This window comes from Myotis daubentonii, chromosome 2 (genome assembly GCF_963259705.1).
Source record: "Myotis daubentonii chromosome 2, mMyoDau2.1, whole genome shotgun sequence".
NCBI lineage: Eukaryota > Metazoa > Chordata > Mammalia > Chiroptera > Vespertilionidae > Myotis > Myotis daubentonii.
The window spans coordinates 99,392,454-99,415,130 of NC_081841.1; the positions used below are offsets into that span (position 1 = coordinate 99,392,454).

The following is a 22,677-nucleotide window of genomic DNA, read 5'->3' on the forward strand; positions in this document are numbered from 1 at the left end:
ATATTTTGGGTTCATCTTATGTGGAACTCTCAGGGCTTCCTGAATCTGGATGTCTGTTTCCTTTTTCAGGTTAAGAGAGTTTTCAGTTATTATTACTTTAAATACTTTTTCCCACCTTTTCTCTCTCTCTCCTTCTGAGACCCATATAATTAAAATGTTATTATTCTTGATGTTGCCCCATAGCTCCCTTAATTTATCTCTGCTTTTAAAAAATATTTTTTCTTTCTACTGTATTATTTGAATGAGGTACACTGCTCTGGCTTCTACATCAATGATCCTTTCTTCTGCTTTATCGAGTCTGCTGTCAAACTTTCTAGTGTAAATTTCAGTTCAGTTCTTCAGCTCTGTTACTTCTGTTTGTTACTTCCTTATATTTTCTGTCTCTTTGTTAAAAATATCACTGTGTTCATCCATTCTTATCCCAAATTCAGGGAGCATCTTTATGACCATCACTTTAAAATTTTTATCAGGTAAATTACTTATTCTGATTCAATAAGGGTTTTTATTTTTCTGAGTTTTTATCTTGTTATTTCATTTGGAACATATTCCCCTGCTTCCTTATTTGACATGACTCTCTTGTGTGTTTTTTCTATGTATTAGGCAAAAAATTACCTCTCCTTCCAGTCTTGAAGGAGTATCATTGTGTAGGATATCATTTTTATCTTTCAACCTAGCTCTAGCTTTGGTTGTTTCTCAAACTTTTGTGATTGCTTAAGCAGCCTAATTTATTCTAAATAGGTCCCAGTTGTTGAGGTTCTACCAAGATCTTTCAGTATTCCAAAGGAAGCGATCTTAGGCAGCACCTAGTTTCCGGCAGATTAAAAGACAGACCCCCAGTCATTAGCTTTTAAAATATGCAAATATATACAGTCTTGTGGAAACACAGTGGTAAGACCTGCTGGACTCCAGACCAGACAATCTGGAGGTGTTCCCTGGGCAGCTTGAGACTGGTGTATAAGCACCTTTTGAGGAGGTACCAGATGGCTGTAGTGAGCCAAGGGAGACCACAAATATGGCACCCACCAGCCTATGTTTCCTGAGAGCATATCCATGGCCTCTAAATGCATAACAAACATGAAGTCTGCTGCTCAGGCTTCATAATAAATAGCCTTTCTCACAGAAAGACTGGGGGTGGGTTTTAGTCTGCTGCCTGTGTAGTGCCCTGGGGGAAGTGGAGGGGGAGGCCAGTTGCTAGCCTGCTGAGAGCTGCCTTTCTGATTGTTATAGTGCTAACCCGGAATGCAAGCCCCCCTGGCCACTGGTGCCAGGCAATTAAGGAGCATTCCCTTTGTTGAGCCTTACCCCACCCAGCTTGCAGGAACAGGTGGGCAGCAAATCAGAGCTTTCTGTTAACTTGACTAACACCATTCACTCTGCTCTGATGATTCCCTGAGACCTGCCTCACACAGCTCCCAGGCTGGTGTGAACCTCTTCCAGCAGCTTTTCTACACAGCTTGTCTTGGCTCACATTGAACACTTTCTGAAAACCTCTTAAAGATTCACAAACTCCAAACAAGAGCATCTGGCCTCAGCATGCCCTGTACCTCTTACTAAGCAGTCCCAAGCCTCACACTAGGAGCAGCCAGCCTCTCCCAGGCCTCCAAGCCCAGAACAGGTGGCAGCCTTCTACAGATCACTTTGTAGCTCTTATCAGGTGGTCCTGGCTGGGCACAGGCAGTGGCTGACCTTGGCCTGCACCAGAGTCCCTCCCAAGAGGCCCCCGGACAAACACCTGGTGACTGGCTTGAGACCACACCAGAGTACCACCCAACCAGCTCCACAAACAACAAATCCAAATGGTGGACTTAACAGGCACCAGAGTTCTGCTAAAGAGAATCCTGCTTCATGGAATCAGACTCAGCACAATAGCTTGTCTGCTGTAGTCACTCACGCCCATTTCTAATAGCCAGTCAGCCTGAGGGGGAAATTCCTCCCACTGACTTGGCAACAGCAGTCAAGGCTCAACTATAACAGGAAAGCACTCACAGCCCACACAAGGGACACCCATAGAACACCCAACTCAGACAACCAGGAAGACTGCACCACTGGGTCCCACAGGAACCAAAAGATATGGAAAAGAGCCATATGTAAAATTTGGAAGTTAAGAATACAATAATAATTTTTTTAAATGCAGTGAATGGATTTAAAAGAAGACTTGGCACAGCTGAAAATAGAACTATTGACCTGTATAGAGGTGGGGGGCCGGTATTGAGAGTCAAGCGTAGAGAATCAAAAGAATGGGAAATACAAAAAAAGAATTAAAAGATTGGGAAACAAATGGTGAAATTTATGAAATGCTCTCTAAATCTATTGATAGATTCATGAATTTTTATTAATGTGGTGAATTACACTTTATCCTGTTATTTAAGTGTAACATATGATTTATGCATCTGTATATATCCTATCTCACACATCTTTTATCAAAGTTTTTTAAAAGAAGGAAAGGTTCTTGTCTAGGCATCTATATCATTGCAGGTACCAAAAGAAGTCTGCTTTCTATTCTGCCATTAGCTGAAAGATGCAGTTTATCACCAGTAGGGAAGGGGCACGCAGGGTGCCAAATCATGATCTAATCACTTCCAGTGAATTCGTGTTGTCATGGGAGATACACTGTTGAGAAGAATCGTGAAGCCCTTTATGGGAGCAGAGGGAGAGAGGCCATGATTAATAACATATCTGCCATGCACAGGGTCAGAAAGTCGTGGAATGTATTTGCCATTTTTGCCTGGATAGTGGCTAAGATTGGAGGATTTAAAATAAGGTTCTCTTAACTTTTAACTCCAGCTCCAGCATTTACAAGGTGCGTAATCTTGGACAAGTTATCTGTCTTACCTAAATCTCAGTTCATTTATCTTTATTAAAATAGTCAACTAATTAAGTTAAATGATATATGTAAAGCATATCCTGAGTCCTTAAGAAAGGTATCTGGTATTATCATTATTGTTGTTTGCTTCGGATCATCTTATCTCCATTTTGCCATATTTATTTTTTTCTAATATCAAGATGTCTCTTATTTTTTCTCATCACAACCCCTATTGCTAATACCAAAAAAAGTAATAATTCCATGTGAAGGTTGATATTTTAATTACTCTCATAGATTTTAATTTATTAGGCAACAGAGTATACACCATTTCTTTCCTGGGACAACAACCTCCTTTAATGTTCATCAAACCACTTGTGGGATGCAGAAATTTATTAACATGGAAAGGTTCAATTAAGCATAAATGAAAACCTCTAATGAATAAGGACATTTTAATAAGAACATGATTCTTAAAAAAACACACACACCTTAAGACTGCAGGAACACAATCAAGCAAGAATTCTTCTCCCCTCCATGGAGAGACTTCCAGTAAGAAAATGTTTCAGGCACCTTTGACCCTCAATGTGGCAAACTTACTTTTAACCCAAGAGAGACCTACCTGCTTTGTAGTTATAGATCTGTTTTCTTTTGAAAGTCATTAAGCCTATGAATCTATTAAAAGTGTATGTTGCTCCATTAGTCAAATGAAGATACAAAACATGATCCATGAATTTCTTCTTAATTCCAATTTCTAGCCAGTCCACACTGGTTCCTGTATATCAGAAGTAAGCATAAATCAATAGTCACAGTCTGATGATGGTGATGATGATGATCACAACAACGATGATAATGATGCTAGTCACAATCACACATGCTGATAAGAAAATTCATTTGTAGATTCCAGTCAAGTATGACTTTGGAAGATGAGGACCCAGAGTTGGCTAGTGAGTTAGACATTTATCTCATCACCCTCCCAAATTGGGGACTTCTTGCTCATAAAACTCAGAAGCCCATCAAATAGGGTAATTCCTCCTAGTTTAATGGAATAGTGATGGTGGCATATAGAAAGCCAATGATACTTTGCCAACTACTGTAAGTTCATTGTTCTGTCTGCCCTACATTGTTCCATTTGCCCCACCATATCCACTCTCCACCCTTCTCCACTATGCTCTCTGGCCAAAGGGGCTAACCATATAGACTACATTAAAAAGCTACCTTGCATTCTGGCTTCCAGTTGGTTTCATTCAATGGGGAGCAGAGCAGGAGCTCAGCAGGAGAGAGGAAAGTGAAAATCAGGGTGTTTTTTTTTGTCCTGAGATCCTTCCCAGGTCATCTTGGGCTGGAATCATCACAGCTTCTCTCAAAATGGTTCCCTCAATAGATTGCTCTCCTTCCCATGTGTTTCTACTATCCTGATATTTGGAACTTGGTTTTATTCTTTTTACAAATTAATTTGAGTACCTACTATGTGCAGATCATGTAGAAGGGGTTTCTGAGCAGGGCAATTTTAGGATGAATAATGGGCTAATGGTACAGAATGGGTTGAGTGGCAGGAACCAGAAGCAGGAAGCCCAGTCTGCCAATCCAGACAGGAGACAGTAAGGACAGCAGTGGCTGCAGAGGGAAGAGCAGATATGACAGATGCTATTGGTGAAGAATTGCTGGCATTTGCTGAAGAAGTTAGCAAAGGTGACTGCCAAGTTTTGAGCTTTCTGGGGACCAGGGAAATGCTATGAGTTCAGGTTTAGATGTATTGAGTATAAGGAGATGGTAGGATATCCCAGTAGAAATATCTAGTAGTTTATGGAGATGCATGGCTTGAACTCAAAAGAGAGGGCAAAGAAAATGTATAGCAAATTTGGATTCACTTATAATGGTGACTATTGAACCTTTAGGAAAGAGTGAAGTGAATGAATTTCCTGAGAAAGGGAGAGTTTAGAGACACAAAAGGATAAAAGATTAACTGTGAGTAAATGGCAGAAAGAAGCTTACCCCCCAACATACACAGCGCACATGTCCATCCCACTGGCACTTAGTCCGTCTTACTCTCCCAGGTTAGGGCAGTCTCTCCGTCCTTTATGCTTTCACAGTTCTTTGGACAAATTCTTAGGAAGATTATCACCTCCTTCTGCAATTAGCTATTTTCACGTCTGCCTCTCCATGTAGCTGAAAGTTCCTCATGGGCAGGGACTTCATCTCTTTTGTCTTTGTAATATTCCTCAGATTAAAAGAGGTCGAGAAGGGAGGGCGGGGAAGGAGGCAAAGAACTAATTATGGAGTTGCACGCACTAAAATTGTACACTGTCATGGAGACAGGGGGAGTTTAATAATCGATGGCCATGCGAAGGCGTGGATTGGCCAGTCGGAGGCCATAGGAGCATTTGGGGATGCAGGCTTGGTAAGAGTGGTAATGATGCAGGCCCACTGCCCAGAGGGGAAAGGGATGCCGAGCTGTCCTACCATCAGTCACAGTCGCAGAGCCCCTTCCACAACTCTGTTGTAGCTGGGAAGAGAGACCTAGCGTACATGTCTCCTGCTCTCCTGTGGCGCAGTGTAGGCTAATGTCCCTCTCTTGCCCTCTGCAATAATCAAGTGTTTTTTCAAAAAGTAAAAATAAAATAAAAAAATTTAATGTATCACCCTGAAGGACCCTCATACTAGTTAGAGCGAGGCATTTTCTGTAGCCAGCATTGGGTTCACGTGCTTTACCAGTTCACACATTACTGACAAGAGTGATGTGACAGGGACCACCAGCTGTGTAAAGCCAGTAACTGCTTAAGAGTGCCTGGGGCCACAGGCGGCCAGCTGAGATTGTGGCCTCCCAGCATGACTGCAGAGCTCTGGGCCTTGCTTCCCAAAGTTTGGTCAGTGGGACGGCAGCTTTGGTATCATCTGGGGCCTGGTCAGAAATGCAGAACTCGGGTCCCACCACAGAGGGACCAAATCAAAGTGCATTTTAACAGAATCCCAGGTAACCCATCTGCATTATCACTGCTTTAGTTTCCACTGATAGTGTCACCACACTTCTAATAATGGCATTTACTGTGGGCCAGATATTTTTCTGAGCACTTGACATGAATTAACTTGCGTAATCCCCACATCAACTTTATAAGGTGGGTACTATCATCCTCCTCACTTTAAGATGAGGTCAAATAGCTTGTCCAAGGTCACATGGCTAAGAAGTGGTAGAACCAGGATTCAACCCAGTCATTTGGCTCCAGGGGCCCCTGTGCTTTAACCACTGTACTGCCCTTCCCTTCCTCCCCCACCTCCCATGGCAACTGTCCGGGGACTTCTTAGGTGCTCAGTAAACTCCCAAGTGGGGATGCAAAGCTGTCTGTGGTCCTGGAGAAAGGAAACCTTAGCACTTTGAGGAAGAGCTTTCTACCATCTGGGTACACCTTCTCCCTTTAGGGCAGGGGAGCTCCTCTGAAGGCACCTGACAAAGGAAAGAGTCATTCTAGGTTTCCCTCGTAGGAGAGGTTGGTGTTTCATATGCACTTTCTTAAAATCAGCGTCCAGGTTCAAGGTGAAGGAGGTCTGGGGGCAGAATGGACATGGTAAAGACAATGTTCTTTACTTGAGCACCTGTTTTAATAGGAATACATTCCTTTGTGAGAGCATCCACGTCCCAGGAGGGGCTGGTAAAAAAGCTTAGAGTTGGCTCACCATGTACTGCCATTTTGTTTGAATTTGGTTAATATTGAAGACATAACTCTGGTGAGGCCAGCCTCTCAGTTAATCATCATTCAGCTCATCAGATCTCTGGATTAAGCAGTGTGTTTTCCTGGCCACCATTCTGTGAGGAGAGGACAGCTAACTTAAATCAAGAAGTTATCTAAACTGCTGGCCTAGTGAGGGCAGTCCTGAATCCTCCCCAGTCCTGGATGAGATGTGTCTTCCTAACCATGGCCCGGATCAGCACCAAAACCAACAGTAATTTCATCGGAAAAACTGGCTGCTTTAGGAATGGGGTCTGTCCCATTTCAGAAGACTTTTTCCAGGTTTGAGATTGGCAGGACATCTCTTTAAATCTAGGCTTGCTGTTTGGCAGCATTTTAGGTGGTGCCACACTCTCGAGTTGGATTGAGTCAACCGAGAGCTTGGTGATAAAGGGACCCTGAAGCCAGCAGAACAGTAGAGGGCTGTTGGCCTAGTTCTCTGCTCCCTCCACCCCCTCGGTGCCATAGGGGATTATTTTCTCCGTATCACAAAGGAGGCTGTGAGGAGAGCCCTTCTCATGTGCTTCCTGAATTGTTTTCTCTAAAAGTCAACGTGATTTCTGCTTCCTCAGACTTCAGACAGAAGTAGTTAAACTAGTTTCCCAAATCTCCTTTCAGTTGTTTAAAGAAGCAGAAAAACAACAAGGGGAAAGCCCGAGGCCAACAGATGGAGGCTATGGGTCTCCCATGAGTCTCCAAAATCACCCAGCCAGGCAACCTTCTTTTGGAACTTTCAGAGGCCTCTGCCTAGACCCATCTTCCTGCCCACTCACTTGGCCAGGTTCTCTTCAGCGTCACCTCAAGCCTCCCTTCCTGGGGAAGCCTCCTCTACTCTCCATGCTAAAGGAGGACCCTTATTATACCCTTCTGTTCCATGAAAGATCTTAGCAGAGTTTGTGATCATCTGTCAGTTTTGTGATTATTTGATTAATGTCTGGCTTCCATTACAAACTCTATGAGGGCGAGGCCTGAGGGCCTTTTATTCACCACTGTATCCCCTATTCCTAACACAGCAGGCCCATAGAACACAGCCCAGTAAATATCCTTTGAAGGAGTGAAAATTAAGGAATTGAGTTAGGTGATTCTAAAGTCCTCTTCCTGTTCTGACAAACTTTGAATCCATCTATGAGAAGCTTGTACTCACCACCAACACCCAAACTTCTCTTCTCCTAGTTCAGTGATTCTCAGTATTGTTGCCTTATGGATTCTGTGATCAGACTTCCTTGATCATTTTTATTGCTTTCCTAATGCTTGTCTGGAGCCATGGAGCCTGAATAGTTAGGAACATGAACTGTACATTCCTAGCCACCGACAAAAAGTTATGTCAATATAGAATCCAAACAGCAGATCAAGCTAACATTAGCAAATATCTCCAATTTGAGGTCTTCAATGACTTCTCCCCTTTTCCCTCTCATTTTATACCAGAATGGCTTAAAACTTGAATTCAAAAGAGGGAACTATAAAGGTAGAGTTTGCATGAAGAAAACAGAGTGCTTGGTCAGACAACACTTCTGCACACTACCTTTCAGTGCCAGTAAATTTTCATTCTCCTCGTTTCTCAGGCTCTTACACAGTAATTTTTGGACTCCTTCCTGATATTTCCCCTGGGGCTCAGAACAGAACAATCCACCAGCAAAAGCAGGGCTTGGTGGGATGCTGTGTAATAAAACAAAAGAATGTAATGTGTCCTCGACCATGCATCCAGTGGTGGACTGTTGGTAACAGGTGTGGAAGCACCAACTTCAGTCAATCTGGGCAGTTTCAGGGTAATCTCAACACTACCTTACAGAAAAATGCCAGGTTTTGCTTTCCATAATTTGTGGCTTCTCTTGATATTTTAAGGAAAAACAGAATGATTTTATATATGCAGATCCTTGAAGCCTTTCCTAACCTGGAATTTTCAAGTAGGAATATATTTGACCAGAAGGAATACATTACAGCACTCTAAGAGGGAGAAAAGTAAAGTTACACGTGTTAGCTAAACTCCATCTTTGTCCTTTTCCTAATCCCAACATTTAATGGTGTTGTTTCCCAAAGCCCCATCTCCCTGGAAGGTTGGGCATGTAGGTAGTTTTTTTAACCACAGAAGAGATCACCTAACATGAGATTGGGTTTATAGATTATTTGTTAATCTTTGTGGAACTGTATTTTCAAGTATACTTTTCACATCAAATATTCAATCCATAAGTGCTCATATTATTTGTCAGATCTTATATCCTGATTTCTGGTGAGGAAAGAGAGTCATCATAAATGTAAACCTTATGATCTTGTGTTCAGAGGGCATTTTATAACAGCAGCTTTACCAGGCTTATCAAGGGCTCATTTACTTCCACCAGTATGATCGGCCACCCTGAAGAAGGGACTAGCAATTGCTTATCAGCCGTAAGCATGATCTATCTGAGGAGAACACTTGGGTGGAGAAATGTTGCTATGTTTTCCAAATTTGAACTTGAGCTGGAGGAGCTGTTTGTGGGACAGCGGTGAGCCAATTCCAAGAAGAAGCTATTAAGCATCCAGGCCTTGAGAGCCAAATTCTCATGATGGACTGGAGAGAAGGAGTGCTGGTGCCATGCCTTCCATACCAGCCTGGATGGTTGTGAAGAAAACAGCAAAAATTAGAAGCCTTACCTGGAACTAGCCTTCGAAACATCTAGACTCTCCTGGAAGCAGGGACTAGGCTCCCACACCTTGTTGGCAGATGCTGTAAGCATGTGTTACTGACCTATGGACATAGATCATGGAGGCTAAGAACCACAGTCTTGGGGCATGAGGAGGCATTTAGCAGTGGTGAAGCCCATAGGCTCTGAAGCCAGGCCACCTGGCACTAAACTCCATGCCACCAGCTATGTAACTATGGACAGGCAATTGAACCTCTCTAGGACTCACTTTTCTCAACTGTAGAGTGTGATTAATAATAGTACCTACTTCATAGAGTTGTTGCCAAGAGGAAATGGAATAATTCAGGTAGAGTGTTGAGAACTGCACGTGGCCCATGGTAAGTATTCAGAACATGTTAGTGAGGGTATAGGGGGTTTTGGTGTGCCAGGGAAATCCTTTACCCAATGGCTGAATCCCTACCAATGCATCTCCTCTAAGAGCTTATTTAGTCAAGGTTTGAATGCCTCTGAGGATGGGATGCCTACTACCTCTTAAAGCATCCCACACCACCTTCACATAGGTCTGTTTCTTGAACATATTTGTGTTGAATCTAAATCCATTCATACTGAATCCTTCCTTGTTGGTCCTAGCTCCATCACTATGGTCATACAGAATTCATCTAACACAATTTATATCATGTAAAAATTATTGGCATCATTCTCCCTCCCTACGCTTTTTCCCATTCCATGAGTCTTATCTTTTCCTGACCTTTGAATGTCATGGTTTCAGATTCCTTTGTCATTTCTGTCTTCTGAAAGCAGCCTGTCCTTACAAATATGATTTACTCCGTGTGCATTGAGTCACTACTGTGCACTGATACAAATATTAGATGAGGCTCCAGGGACTCTTAGTTAGGCAGGGAATAGCATTCTAGGCAGGGGGAACAACATATGCTGAGATAGGGAGGCATGAAGCCACAGAAGTTCAGACAGTTTGGTATATTATTGGAATTACTGTATAAACTAGAATCAAATGTGGTCAAACTGTGGCATGAGGCAGGTGAATTTCACCTGTAGGTGGTGGGAGTCATTGGAAAACTTCAGCAGGGGAGGAACATGTTCCAATTTGTGCTTCAGTAGACCATTCTAACTGTGGCATGAAGATTGGGCAAAACTGAATGTAGGGAGATTGTTAACCGAATGATGAACACCAAGGGGATGGAGAGGAGGAAAACGAGTCATGGGCCAAAATGTCCAAAAATAATACCAAATGGCTAACAGTGGTTATGTCTGGGTGGTGGGTTATGTGTGATTTCTTTCTCCTTTTTGTTTCCCTGAGTTTTCCAATTCCTCTATAATAAGTATTTTCCATTTTTTTCTATATATAGCACATGTTATTTATGTAGTAGAAATAATTTAGTCTAAAATAGTTCAGAATCCAACTGGCAGGACTTGATCACTGATGGAAGGAGGTACCAGAGGGGTATCATCTCCTGATCTGGATACTCAGGTGGGCAGGGTGGCCACCAACCAAGCCCAAACAGGGGCTCTTAGGAATTCTGTGGCATCTCTATGGCTGAAAGGAATTCTGGGCTGCTGTGACTTCCTTTTGGCCTCTTTGCATCCCACTCAGTAGTCTCTGCCTGGGTCCGTGGCACCTGAAACTTCCCGACCATGCGTATACCTGCCTGTCTGGCAGACTCATTGCAGCCAAGCCCATCAGAGCTCCATGACAGTGGCAGCGTTTCCTTAGACTGTGTGTCACTCCTTTGATAGACACTTACCGAGCTGCCGTGTGCTCAGCACCAAGGTAGACTTAGCCATAAAATGGTCAAAGAATGGACAGTGCCATCTTCACAAAACTCAACCTGATATGAGAGACAGACAAAAATGTTAAAAAATTATTTAGTATGCATATGATTCCAAACTGAGACTAGTGCTCCAAAGGAAGGAAATGTTTCCAAGAGGACATGTAAGAAAGGAAACTTCTTTGGTCTGGGAGATTGGGGAAGGATCCCTGGGAAGAGAGACGCTTGGGCTGAGAGCCAAAGGGTTAAGTAGGAGGAAATATTGGAAAAGCGGTCCAGCTGAGGGAACAAGCAGCATTTGTGGCCACCGGTAGTGGGAGGAAGTATGGCTTGTTTGAGTCTAAAAGAAAAGTTGTCTAACCAGGAGTCCTAAGAGTGAGTGGCAGGGGATGGAAGTGGGTGGAGAGGTGTGCCAGTTGACCCTCTGGGGCCTTATAGGGCATGAGAAGGATGTCAGAATTTATTCTAAGAGCAGACCCTCTGGCTGTGGCACAGAAGAGAGTTTCCCATCCTGTGTCTCCTACCATTTTCTTTCCATCTGAGGCCGTGGAACTGGAGGCCTGATAACAAAGGCCCCTCCTTGCAGCAGACATCCCTGAAAGTTGCTTTGCAGTTCAGTTTTCAACTTTCTCATGACTTTGCATACTTTATCACTGATGTGTGTACAACGTGCTAAGTAATGGAATCATTGGGATCTGAAACATCTCGTTCTAATGGGAGGCTGCAAATTAATTCCCAGGTGAAATGATTCCACCTTTTCTCTTCCTTTATTTTTTCTCTCCCAGCTTGGCTGTAGCTGTGGAGAATTCCCTTAGTTAGGCTTGTGAAGACATCCACCAGATCACAAAGTGCCAGTGACCCCCTGTGGTCTGGGGAGCGGGAGACCCAGGCTTTGTTCACCCAGGGAGGAGGGTGATGGGTGAATACAGAGGGAAGTTCCAAATACTTAGAAAAGTGGGGCGATGTCCAATGTCCATGGTGAGTGGGGAAGTCAGACAGCGACACTGGGGTGTGATTCAGAGGTGGGGGTCCTATCATACCTATGTGAGAGGCGGCCCACAGAAGATTTCTGCACAGCTAGCCTAGATGTAAGGCGGGCAAGCCTGCCCTTCCTCCACATCTTTCCTAGGATGTGGAAACTTGGTGCGCTCATGTTGGCAGAAGCTTTCCTAGGACTAATCTTGGGTGACTTGCCGGTGACCACCTCTTGGGCATTTGCAAATGAAAACTTGCCACATCCCCTTTAAACAAGGAGCATTCTTGGTGTGTTATTTATGCTTGAGCTTATAAGTAAGGGGGTCCTTCTCCTCATAAGTCAACAGTACAAACTTATAGCCCTTGGGGTGCACTGACAAGACCCATGTGCTAAATAGTTTTCCATTTACTCTTCTTTTTTCCTTGAAGGGTTCTGGGTACCTTAGTTTTTTTTTTTTTGTGGTGATAGATAAATAGATAGATAAATAGATGATAGATAGATAGATAGATAGATAGATATAGAGATATAAATTTACCATTTAACCATTTTTAAGTGTACAGTTCAGTGACACTAAGTCCATTCACATTGTGCAACCACCACCACCATCATCCATCCCTAGAACTTTTTTCATTTCCTCAAACTGAAATCCAATACCCATTAAACACAGACTTTCTTCAATGGGGTTTTTGAATGAAAGGCTATAATGTTCTTCAGACTTGGGTCCTGAGGGAAGGTGGCCTGGTGAGAAATCTGTAGGAAGAGAGGTCCACCCGTGTAATCCAGAGAAGGTGCCCTCAACGCTACTTCCTCAGCCCTCTCACAGAGGTCTCACCGCCCAGAGGTATCCCAGGGTGTGAATCAATTTCAGCAAAGGAAGTCCCACCCCCTTGATGCCCTACTACCAGGCCAATCTGTTTTAGACCATATGGGTCAGCGATCACCATGTCCTTGCATGGCTGCCTCTAGTCAAAGTGAGGCTCCCTATAGGGAGTCGCTGCTATAGGAGAAGAAGAGAGTAGGTTGTCTCTAAGATGGGGTGTTAGGAAACTGCATAGTCCTGGGTGAAACAACATGTTCTTCCCCTTGGATGGATAGCCCTGCTAGTCCTTTCATTTGGATTTAGCTCCAGAGAGATTTGGAGTCAGGCCAGCCCAGGTGTCATTGCTCTGTCACTCAGTTTCTTCATCTAAAAAAGGGGGCTCATGGTGCAAGGAGTATGCTAAGAAGATGGCATGAGATCATGTCAGTATGGCATCCAAGATAGCACATGATTCAATAATGGAAGCTGGTGTTCTCACTATTGTCACTGTCTATGATTTGTCATTGTAGGTCTCCAGGTGGTTCTGAATTCCATCATCAAGGCCATGGTTCCCCTGCTGCACATCGCCCTGCTAGTGCTGTTTGTCATCATTATCTATGCTATCATTGGTCTGGAACTCTTCATGGGGAAAATGCATAAGACCTGCTACAACCAGGAGGGCATAGCAGGTAAGGGAAGATGCTGACTGGCCAGCTGTCAAGAAGCTTTACTGTGTTGTCACTACTTTTCATTCAGCCAGGGACACGGCTCCACCTGACCAGCAGTGCCCGGGAAGGCCTCCATTCCAGGGCTCATTTCCAAACCATGGTTAAGGGAGAGGCAGAGATTGGTTGTCTTTTTCTCTTGATAATTTTTGTTTTTACTAAAATAGATCTCGGTTACAGATAGCTAAATGCAAGCTTTGTGCAGCACTACTCAACACTGTTTAAATGAGCTGTGTGATTTGAGAAACATCTCTTAGCCAACCTTGAATATTCTAATTTAAGAATCAGAATTAACCCAAGGACGTAGATCTATGCTCTGTCGGTTCTTCAGTGTTGCTGGCCATCAAAAGTCCTTTCAGGAAGGTGCTGTTGCCTGTCACCAGCAGGTTGAGTGTTCGGGCTGATCCTGGCTCCTCTGCTTCTCCATTCCTAGGCAGAACCCCGGCCCTGTCCCACGCTGGGAGGAGGTTGGCCAGTGGTGAAACCTCTTTTCCTCCAGGAGAAGGTTTCGCTCTACCTCATGACTTTGTAGTCCTTTCCTTTTTGAGAACTTCGCTTTTGTGTTCCTTCCATAAATCAATCTATTTAACAAGCAATGCTGGCTAATTAAGCACTTCCTTGAGTAGATCTAGAGTTTCGGCCTAAGAATTATGCTATCACTACTGTCTTAAGTTACTAAAATCTCAACTTGACATTAAAAAGAACATTCAAACAGAAATTGACAAGGCTTTTTAACAGACATATAAAGTAGTTCAACATAAGAACTTGTTGAAAAATACCCCCAAGGGGTTAGTAGTGTTAAACTTTCATGATTTGTTATTTTTTCATAACAACATCATTCATCTTAGTTTTTGGCATCTTGATAAGGAAAGGGGAACATGTCTGAAGCATTAAAGGATTGTGCACGTCTCTCAATCTACTGCCCCTCATTTCTATCAGCCCAGAATTAATCCCGTGTGACCCCTCTTGCTTTGGGGGTTGACCTACAACAGGGAGTAAAATGGATTATTCAAATTCAGAAACCGAAATGGGTTGCAGATTCTGGATGATCTGATTTGATTGGCTATATTGGGTATTTGCAAGGTCGCTGCCATATGGCCATAGTCCCTAAACAAACAAAAAGCTATAAACCCATAAGCACAGTCTCACACAATGGTTTTTACTTTTTTGATGGAGAGTGTCTAATAGGAGACCATTTTTTCACTCTAGAGAGAATTTCCAAATTACTGGGACCATAATTGTATAAAATAAACTGTCATGTTAAATAACACAGAAGCCCTTTAGTATTGGAACAAACAGGCTTGCCTTTAGCTAAAATTCTGAGGTTTCAGCCTTGCCTAAAGAAATACCAAATAATGCAATGAATAATATTTTCCCCTTGAATTCAAATCCTTCCTTATGTTCAGTTTAATCTGTAGCTAGCCCCAGGCCAGTAAATTTATATTAATTCTGTGGCTTTGTTAGAGCTCATTGTGAGTCCTACTTAAGAGCTACTGTAGTAGGTCTAAAGTTTATGCACTTGTACTAGTATTGAAGTGATCAATGACTTGTTTGGCCCAAACTTCTCAGGCAGTGACTGGGATGTTGAGTCTCAAAGATCCCCATCAATTCAGCAGTGGATGCTGGTGTGCCTCTCACTAACCACATATCAAATGGGAAAGAGTGAAATGGTGAAATCCTGCCAAAAAGCCAAAGATGGCAGTCCTGCCCTGTGCACCGCTGAGCTACAGGGCACTGTTCCCAACACTGCACATGGCTCTTATCATCCTGCTGGGAAAGTGTGTTTTCTACTGGTGGCAGGGTCCTGGAAGGGACTGTGCTAATAAGCAACCCTGAATATTGGTTGGAAGTCACTGGGCTTTGTTGAGGCCTGCAATGGCAGGAAATGGTGGGCATGATAGACCAGGGAGAGACAGGATGGGATACTCTGCCCCATGCAGCTGGACAGTCTGGTGAAATAGGCCCTCAGGCCTGCTCAAAGTTTTAGCGGCCTCCTTGCTTTTAGGATAAAGACCTGAACTGTCCTCACCAATTGCAGTGGCCAATTTAGGGCCATATTATTGTCCATCCTCAATAGTAATCAGGACCAGGAAAAGTACCCAAGACATTGCCTACTTCCTACCAGGGATGCATCAGATTATTTATGTGGTGGGTTTTACCTTCACCTCCAAGTTCACAAGGGAAGGTAGCTCCCATCACGGAAATGACCATCAGCCCTGGGAGCCAGTTTGTCAGAGGACAGACACCAAAGAAGTGCTTCTGAGAGGGGAGCCATGCGAGCTCCACCGAAAGGTGACCTTGCTCTCCATGTGGAGCCAGACTTCCTGCTGGGGAGAGGACAGGGGACATATGGCTGCAGGAGCCTTTCCTCCCAATACTACAGTCGGAGCTCACACACCTCCTCTTCCTGATCCTGCTGTCTGATGACAACCCTGGGATCCACTCATCCATCTCTCCCAACAGAACATGACACAGCTGTCCTAAGGGCCTCTCTCACCCATAGTGACGAACCCTGATGAGGAGGGAACATGTACAGGAATCTGGACATACTTGATGCAGCCAGAGTAGAAAACCAACCCTGCAGTCTTTGAAACCAATCTCATGTGTTTTGGAGAGTTTCATACCACCTTTGGAATGGGTGTTTTTTAAAGTCCAGTCTTTGGATTGAATTACCATGTTTCCTGCAAACTTAGATTATACAGAAGTGTTTGTGAGCCCTTGTTAAAATATTTAATGGGTCCGGTCAGTGTGGCTCAGTGGTTTAGCATTGACCCATGAACCAGGGGGTCACAGTTCCATCCCAGTCAAGGCATATGCCTGGATTGGGCTCAATCCCAGGTGGAGGGGTGGGGTTGCGGGATGCAGCCAATCAATGATTCTCTCTCATCATTGATGTTTCTATCTCTCTCCCTCTACCTTCCTTTCTCTGAAATCAATAAAAACATATCTTTAAAAAAGAAAAAAGAATTGTTAATGGGATTTACATCCAATTCTTCTTTTTACATTTTGAGTTTCTTTTTCAGACTGAATGTTATGTGCTTGTAAATTTTAGAATACATTGGATTTTGAGCCATGTTTCCTAGAAAATATATAAAGAAGCTCTGGAGCCGGCCAGGCGAACCATTATTCTGCCTCTAGGATGCCCCCGCCAGTTCCCAGGAGAGGTGGCCTCAAGAGAGACAATGTTCCTCCAGTCCCTGAGGCACCTGGCAGGCGCCCCCCAGGCTCCTCCGCAGGTGCACCAGCATATGCTGGCTCCTTTTGTTTCTGGCATCCCATCTGTTTGATGGTGCTCTGAGCCAGGTCACTCTGAATGGCTCTCCCAAACACAATAATTACCCCAGAGACTGGCAAAGAATGGGTTGACTAAAACCTAGAAATGAAATCATTTTCATTCTATTCACTCCTTAAAATTGGGACCTAAAAAAGTAATTGGTTTTGTCTCTGGTATTTCTCCTTGGAACCCCTAACTGGCACTGTCCCAGGGTCTCATGCACCTGTTGGTATTGACCGCATTTTTTAAATCTCTCATAATCTGGCCTCCATTAGTTTACTTCGAACTTAATTTGGACTTTCCAGAATGACTTTACCACGCTTCACCCACATTGCTTTGTTTTTTCCTCCTCCCTCATGCCCACCCCCCCTCCCCCCCTCCCCCCCAGGAAAACCAACACATTTTCCCATTAGATCTCATTTCCCCTCACCCTCCAGAGCATGTCACAGGACCTGCTGATTTGTGTGTTCACATTTTTGAAGTGCTCCCTTTACTGCTTTTTATAGATATCTATTTTTACCAGATCATCACTGCTTCTTAATTGTTCTCATATCTTTCTTTTTTTTCTGTTGTTCAAGACAGACTTAAATCAAAATAGCAGAGTGGCCCTTGAGCTTTTAGATGATCTTTCTGAATCTCAACCCTTTCTCTTTCAGTAATGAGATCATTTCCCCTTCATGCTATTTCTTTTCAACATACATTTGTGTTTTTCTTTCTTGAGGACACTCAGAACTCACTTTCCTTATTTCTGCTTATTTCAGGGGTTGAGAATACAGGAAAAGCTGTCAGATTGGCAACCACAGTGCAAAGATTAATACTATCTTAATTGCACTAAAAAGCAAAACAGGAAAAGGAGATGCAAAATTTCCCTCTATTTTCCCTTCTCTTTCCATCCCATCTCTCATATTATTCCAGCCCTTTCATAACAGAGACTGAACATGTTCTAGGAAGCCATCACTAGCATGGGCAAGAACACAGCTGAGTTTATGATCTATTCAGTCTCTCAACTCTCATTTTTTTACATACTTATTATCCACTTTTTCTTTAACTTTCCAGGTTTGGTATTCACTTTTCAGTTCCCCTCCTTTCATAGCCTCCCTTTGTTTAAGCTCACATTCAAATCTCCAAAGATTTTGAAATTTGAAGTCACAAAAAATTGACTGGATTTCAGCTGTATGAACAGAGAGCCTTGGGAGCCAGCGTCCGGAGTGGGAAATGATGAGGACACTCATTTTCTGAGACAGCTCAGGGACCAGTGATGCAGACCTCTTCACCTGGGTCATATCACAGACACCCATGTACAGCCTAAAGCACCAGGCCAAGAGTAAGCCAGAAGTAGCACTATTCACAATAGCCCAAACCTGGAAACAATCCAAATGCCCATCAGCTAGCAGTGGTCGGCAAACTCATTAGTCAACAGAGCCAAATATCAACAGCACAACGATTGAAATTTCTTTTGAGAACCAAATTTTTTAAACTTAAACTATATAGGTAGGTACATTGTTATTAACTTAATTATGGTACTCCTAAGGCTTAGGAAGAGCCACACTCAAGGGGCCAAAGAGCCGCATGTGGCTCTCGAGCCACAGTTTGCTGACCACGGAGCTAGTGGATAAACAGACAGTGAAATGAGCATGTATATGCAATTTCTAGAGAGGCAAGCTATAGACATGGAGTGCAGACCAGGCTGGTAGGGCAGGAGCAGGGACTGGCTGCAAACAGGCGCACAGGAATTTTGGAGAAGGATGGAAGTGTTTTAAAATGAATTGCGGCGATGGCTGCACAACTGTGTAAATTTACTAAAAATAATTGAGCTGTGCATTTACATTCATGGATTGGAAGAAATGTAAATTATAGTTCAATAAAGTAACTAAAACGAGAGGGAGAAAAGAAAAAAAAAGCCAAGAAGACACAATCCAGCATATATTTCCAGCCATGCTGCTCAACTCCATTCTTTTAAGAACTGTCTTAGTTATGGATTACTATTCTCTTCCTGTCTTCCTTTTGGGAGTGAAATTTCTAATTTGAAGCCACAAACCAAGAAACAACCAACCAGCCATCTTCAGTACTGAAGTACTAGACACTGTGATTGTTTTGATACATACGGAAATCTCTAAATGAAAAACTGCAAGTAAATTCACTCTCTGGGACCATATCTTTCCTGTTGTCAGAAGCAATCATTTGGTTGTTAAGTCTACCCTGCTTATTGCTGTTACTTTCTACAAGCATGAGACAATGTCCTAAAGTTCACACAATTACCTTCCTCAGCTGGGGCCAAGCCTTTCTCAGCATTTTTCTATTCTTTTACTACAATAGAAATTCTTAAATAAATCAAGTCTTATTTCAAACTACTAATGATCTCTGCACCAAAAATATAAACCTCGTCTTAATTTATTGGTTTTTAGCAGCTGTTCCCAGCATGTGGAATTAGCCCGAGCATTGTCTGTAGTCACAGATGTTAAGCTGTTTTCTCACAAAGCCCTGTCCACACCTACTGAGTATTCTCCCTGTCACCCACTGCCCCTCTATCTTGAGTAGAGGTCAGAAAATGCTTCTTTTCTTCTGAAAGGTAGGAATGCTGGTGAGCAGGGGCAGTGGTGCAAGGTTCTACTTGACCTGCGTAAAACACAGGCCACAGTGGTGCTCTCAGGTTACAATAAAGACGGCTGCAGGCGGTCCTCTCCCTGCAGTCAGGGTTTACTTTATCCTTCACCTGGATAAGGCCTGCACCACAGAGTGACCTGCATCCCTGCTGATGCTTCATGTAACACCTTCTGGACTCTCCTATAGTCTCAAACTGCGATGGGATGAGATCTGTTGGCTAATTATGTGGAATAGTCTTCCTGTCAACACGCTCTCACTTGAAACTCTGCTATTTCGATGGAAATACCCCCAAAATAAGAAAACATGGGCTTCCTTCATTTTCCAGGAAACCTTCCACTCAGAGTGGTTCCATCATCATTATTTTTTGATTGACTATTTGACTATGATGCTGATGTGCTACAACAGAATATGCCATGTCCCTACTGTCTTTGAAATCAATTACTGGGCTAAAGTGACATTTTAAAACAATTGGTTGAAAGTACTAACGTTCTAAACCAGTGATGGCGAACCTATGACACGCGTGTCAGAGGTGACACGTGAACTCATTTTTTTGGTTGATTTTTCTTTGTTAAATGGCATTTAAATATATAAAATAAATTTCAAAAATAAAAGTCTTTGTTTTACTATGGTTGCAAATATCAAAAAATTTCTATATGTGACATGGCACCAGAGTTAAGTTAGGGTTTTTCAAAATGCTGACACACCGAGCTCAAAAGGTTCGCCATCACTGTTCTAAACCAACAGCCTAAATGAATACCTAGTTCCTTATGTTGTTTTAATTCATATACAGGGGATGAATGAAAACTTTTTTTTCCATTACCATTGTGTGGTGGTTTTGCCTATCCCATCAATCTTATCTTGTAACTTTCCTCTCTGACTTGCCGATTTTTTTTCTCTGCCCATCTCTCCCTCCCTTCTGCCCCTCTCCCCTCCCTCTGTGTGTCCCCACCTTGTGCATCCCCGTCCCCTCTGTGTGCCTCCTCTGTGCATCCCCTCCCCTCTGTGCATCTCCCCCCTCTCTGTCCATCCCTTTCTCCTCTGTGCGTTCCCCCCCCCCGTGCATCCCCCTCCACTCTGTGCATCTTCCCCCTCTGTGCATCCCCTCCCTCTGTGCATCTCCCCCCCCTCTGTCCATCCCTCTCTCCTCTGTACATCACCCCCTCTGTGCTACTCCCCCCTCTGTGCATCTCCCACATCTGTGCTACTCCCCCCTCTGTGCATCCCCCCCTCTCCATCCATCCCTCTCTCCTCTGTACATCCCCCGCTCTGTGAATCTCCCTCCACTCTATGCACCCCCCCCTCTGTGCATCCCCCCTCTGCGCATCTCCTCCCATTGTGTATCCTCCTCCCCTCTGTGCATCTCTGTCCTTTATGTGTTCCCCCCCGGCCATTTGAGATGTTCCAGCAGAAGATGATCCCTCCCCTTGTGCTCTGGAGACAGGCCATGGACGGCAGTGTCAGAATGGCACTGTGTGCAAGCCTGGGTGGGATGGGCCCAGGCACGGCATCACCAACTTCGACAACTTCGCCTTCGCCATGCTCACGGTGTTCCAGTGCATCACCATGGAAGGCTGGACAGACGTGCTATACTGGGTACGTAGCTTGCGATGGGCAGCGGCAGGGAGTCCGGAAAGCGTTAAGGCTTCCTTCCCTTGACATCTCCCTTGTTTACCTCCCATGACTTTGATGGAGAGGCTGATGAATGTCTTTGATTTCTTTCAGGCCTTTCCTGAGAGACAAAGCAAACACTCACACTCCCTGTGAGTCTAGTCTCTCTTTGCCATCAGCCTCAGAGAAATGCCACCATTCAGTGTGTGCTACGCTTTTCTAGTAAGAAACATGGCAGGCACAACACCGGATCCCATTCACTCCTCTCCCACTATTGGGTTTTTCTCTTCTTACTATTGTCTTGCCTCTGTCCCCAAACGATATATCATTTATAATTTTTAGACAGATCATTTATAATTAAAGAGAAACATTAGGCCTGATCTTCTAAAAAGAAGCCATTTTTAAAAATATATATTTTTATTGATTTCAGTGAGGAAGGGAGAGAAATGGAAACATCAGTGATGAGAGAGAATCATTGATTGGTGGCCTCCTGCACACCCTACACTGGGGATCGAGCCCACAACCCTTCCATGTGCCCTAACCAGGAATCAAACCGTGACTTGGTCAACGCTCACTCACTGAGCCACACCAGTCAGGCAGAAGCCATTTTTATTGAATGGTGTAGCGTTACAGCATGCTATTATATTCTTATTTCTCAGAGTAATCTTACCTATCATATGAGAATAGTCCAGACAAATACATTGCTGGCTTTCTTAGTGTTAACAAAACATGCTGGTGCTTACATGGTGCATATTTAGAAACTATACTTCTTAAGTGTCAGCCATTTGACAGCAAATCTTTAAAAATCTTTTGCCCCTTTTCATGTCCATCAGCCAGCAGTACTTTGCCACCTTTGAGCCACTGAAGGGATTTTGGTGCAGCCTATCCCACAGGCAAATACACACATCATGTTTGAGCGGTCTCCATTTGGCAGAGTTAAATCCATTATTTATAAAAATCCAGGAAACATAATTCTTTATAGTATCTCCTATTTTAGCAGGAAATGATTCACCAGAATCCAGTGTTGTTCTCCAACATTTGAGTGAAAATGCTTGTTCCATTCTTGAAAATACCATCTCACCTAGCATTTTGCAAACAGTCATATGTTTTTGGCCATCCTGAAAACCATGTGAGAGCATGCTTAAGGAACAGTGTCTGCACACTAAGGCATGGAAGAGGGGTGATGCCTCCCCATCAAGCAGAGCTGCCAGACAGGCAGGAACTAATGCCATGAGGGGTGCTAACTTATTTCTGAATCAGAAAAGTTTGTAGCAACATGGAGATGTGATATAGGGTATTGTATCCTCTAAATTTTTTATAAGCATCATGTTCTATTGATTAAAAACCCCATTTCCCAGTTTTTATGTTGTAGTGGACATGCTGAAACCCAGTGTTGCTATGCAATTGCACCTCTCTGCAAATGACTACTTGAAACTTGCCTGAGCACCTTGTACCTAGCAAACATTTACTGAGCATTCCTTGCATGCCAGGGGTGCCCCTATAGACTGAGAATTCAGACTAAAAAACATCCAGTTCAGACTGAATAGCTCAGTCTAGGGAAACACTAAATTTCAACTGAATGATGGCTACACAACCAGAACCCCTGCTGGGAAAGTTGCTGTGTTGTCATACTTTCAAAAGAAGATGAAGGCCAAATCAACCCTTCCTCAAACTAAAACGAAACTTTGAATATATTTTCTAAGGCCCATACTGAATAAAAACTGATTTTAAATGATTTGTACAAAGAGAGGGATTGAACTTATT

General features: G+C 43.5%; 1 protein-coding gene across 28 annotated transcripts in view; it reads left to right on the forward strand.

Moving 5' to 3' along the window:
• Positions 1-22,677, forward strand: part of CACNA1C (calcium voltage-gated channel subunit alpha1 C) — a 616,430-nt gene that overhangs the window by 409,630 nt on the left and 184,123 nt on the right. For 25 of the 28 annotated variants that reach the window (XM_059683972.1, XM_059683989.1, XM_059683990.1 and 22 more), the window contains exons 6-7: positions 13,233-13,391; positions 20,702-20,898. In XM_059683972.1, the coding sequence (XP_059539955.1) occupies positions 13,233-13,391; positions 20,702-20,898 (356 nt within the window). The remainder of the gene's footprint in view (positions 1-13,232; positions 13,392-20,701; positions 20,899-22,677) is intronic. The other 3 variants (XM_059683977.1, XM_059683993.1, XM_059683978.1) reach the window with 2 other exon arrangements.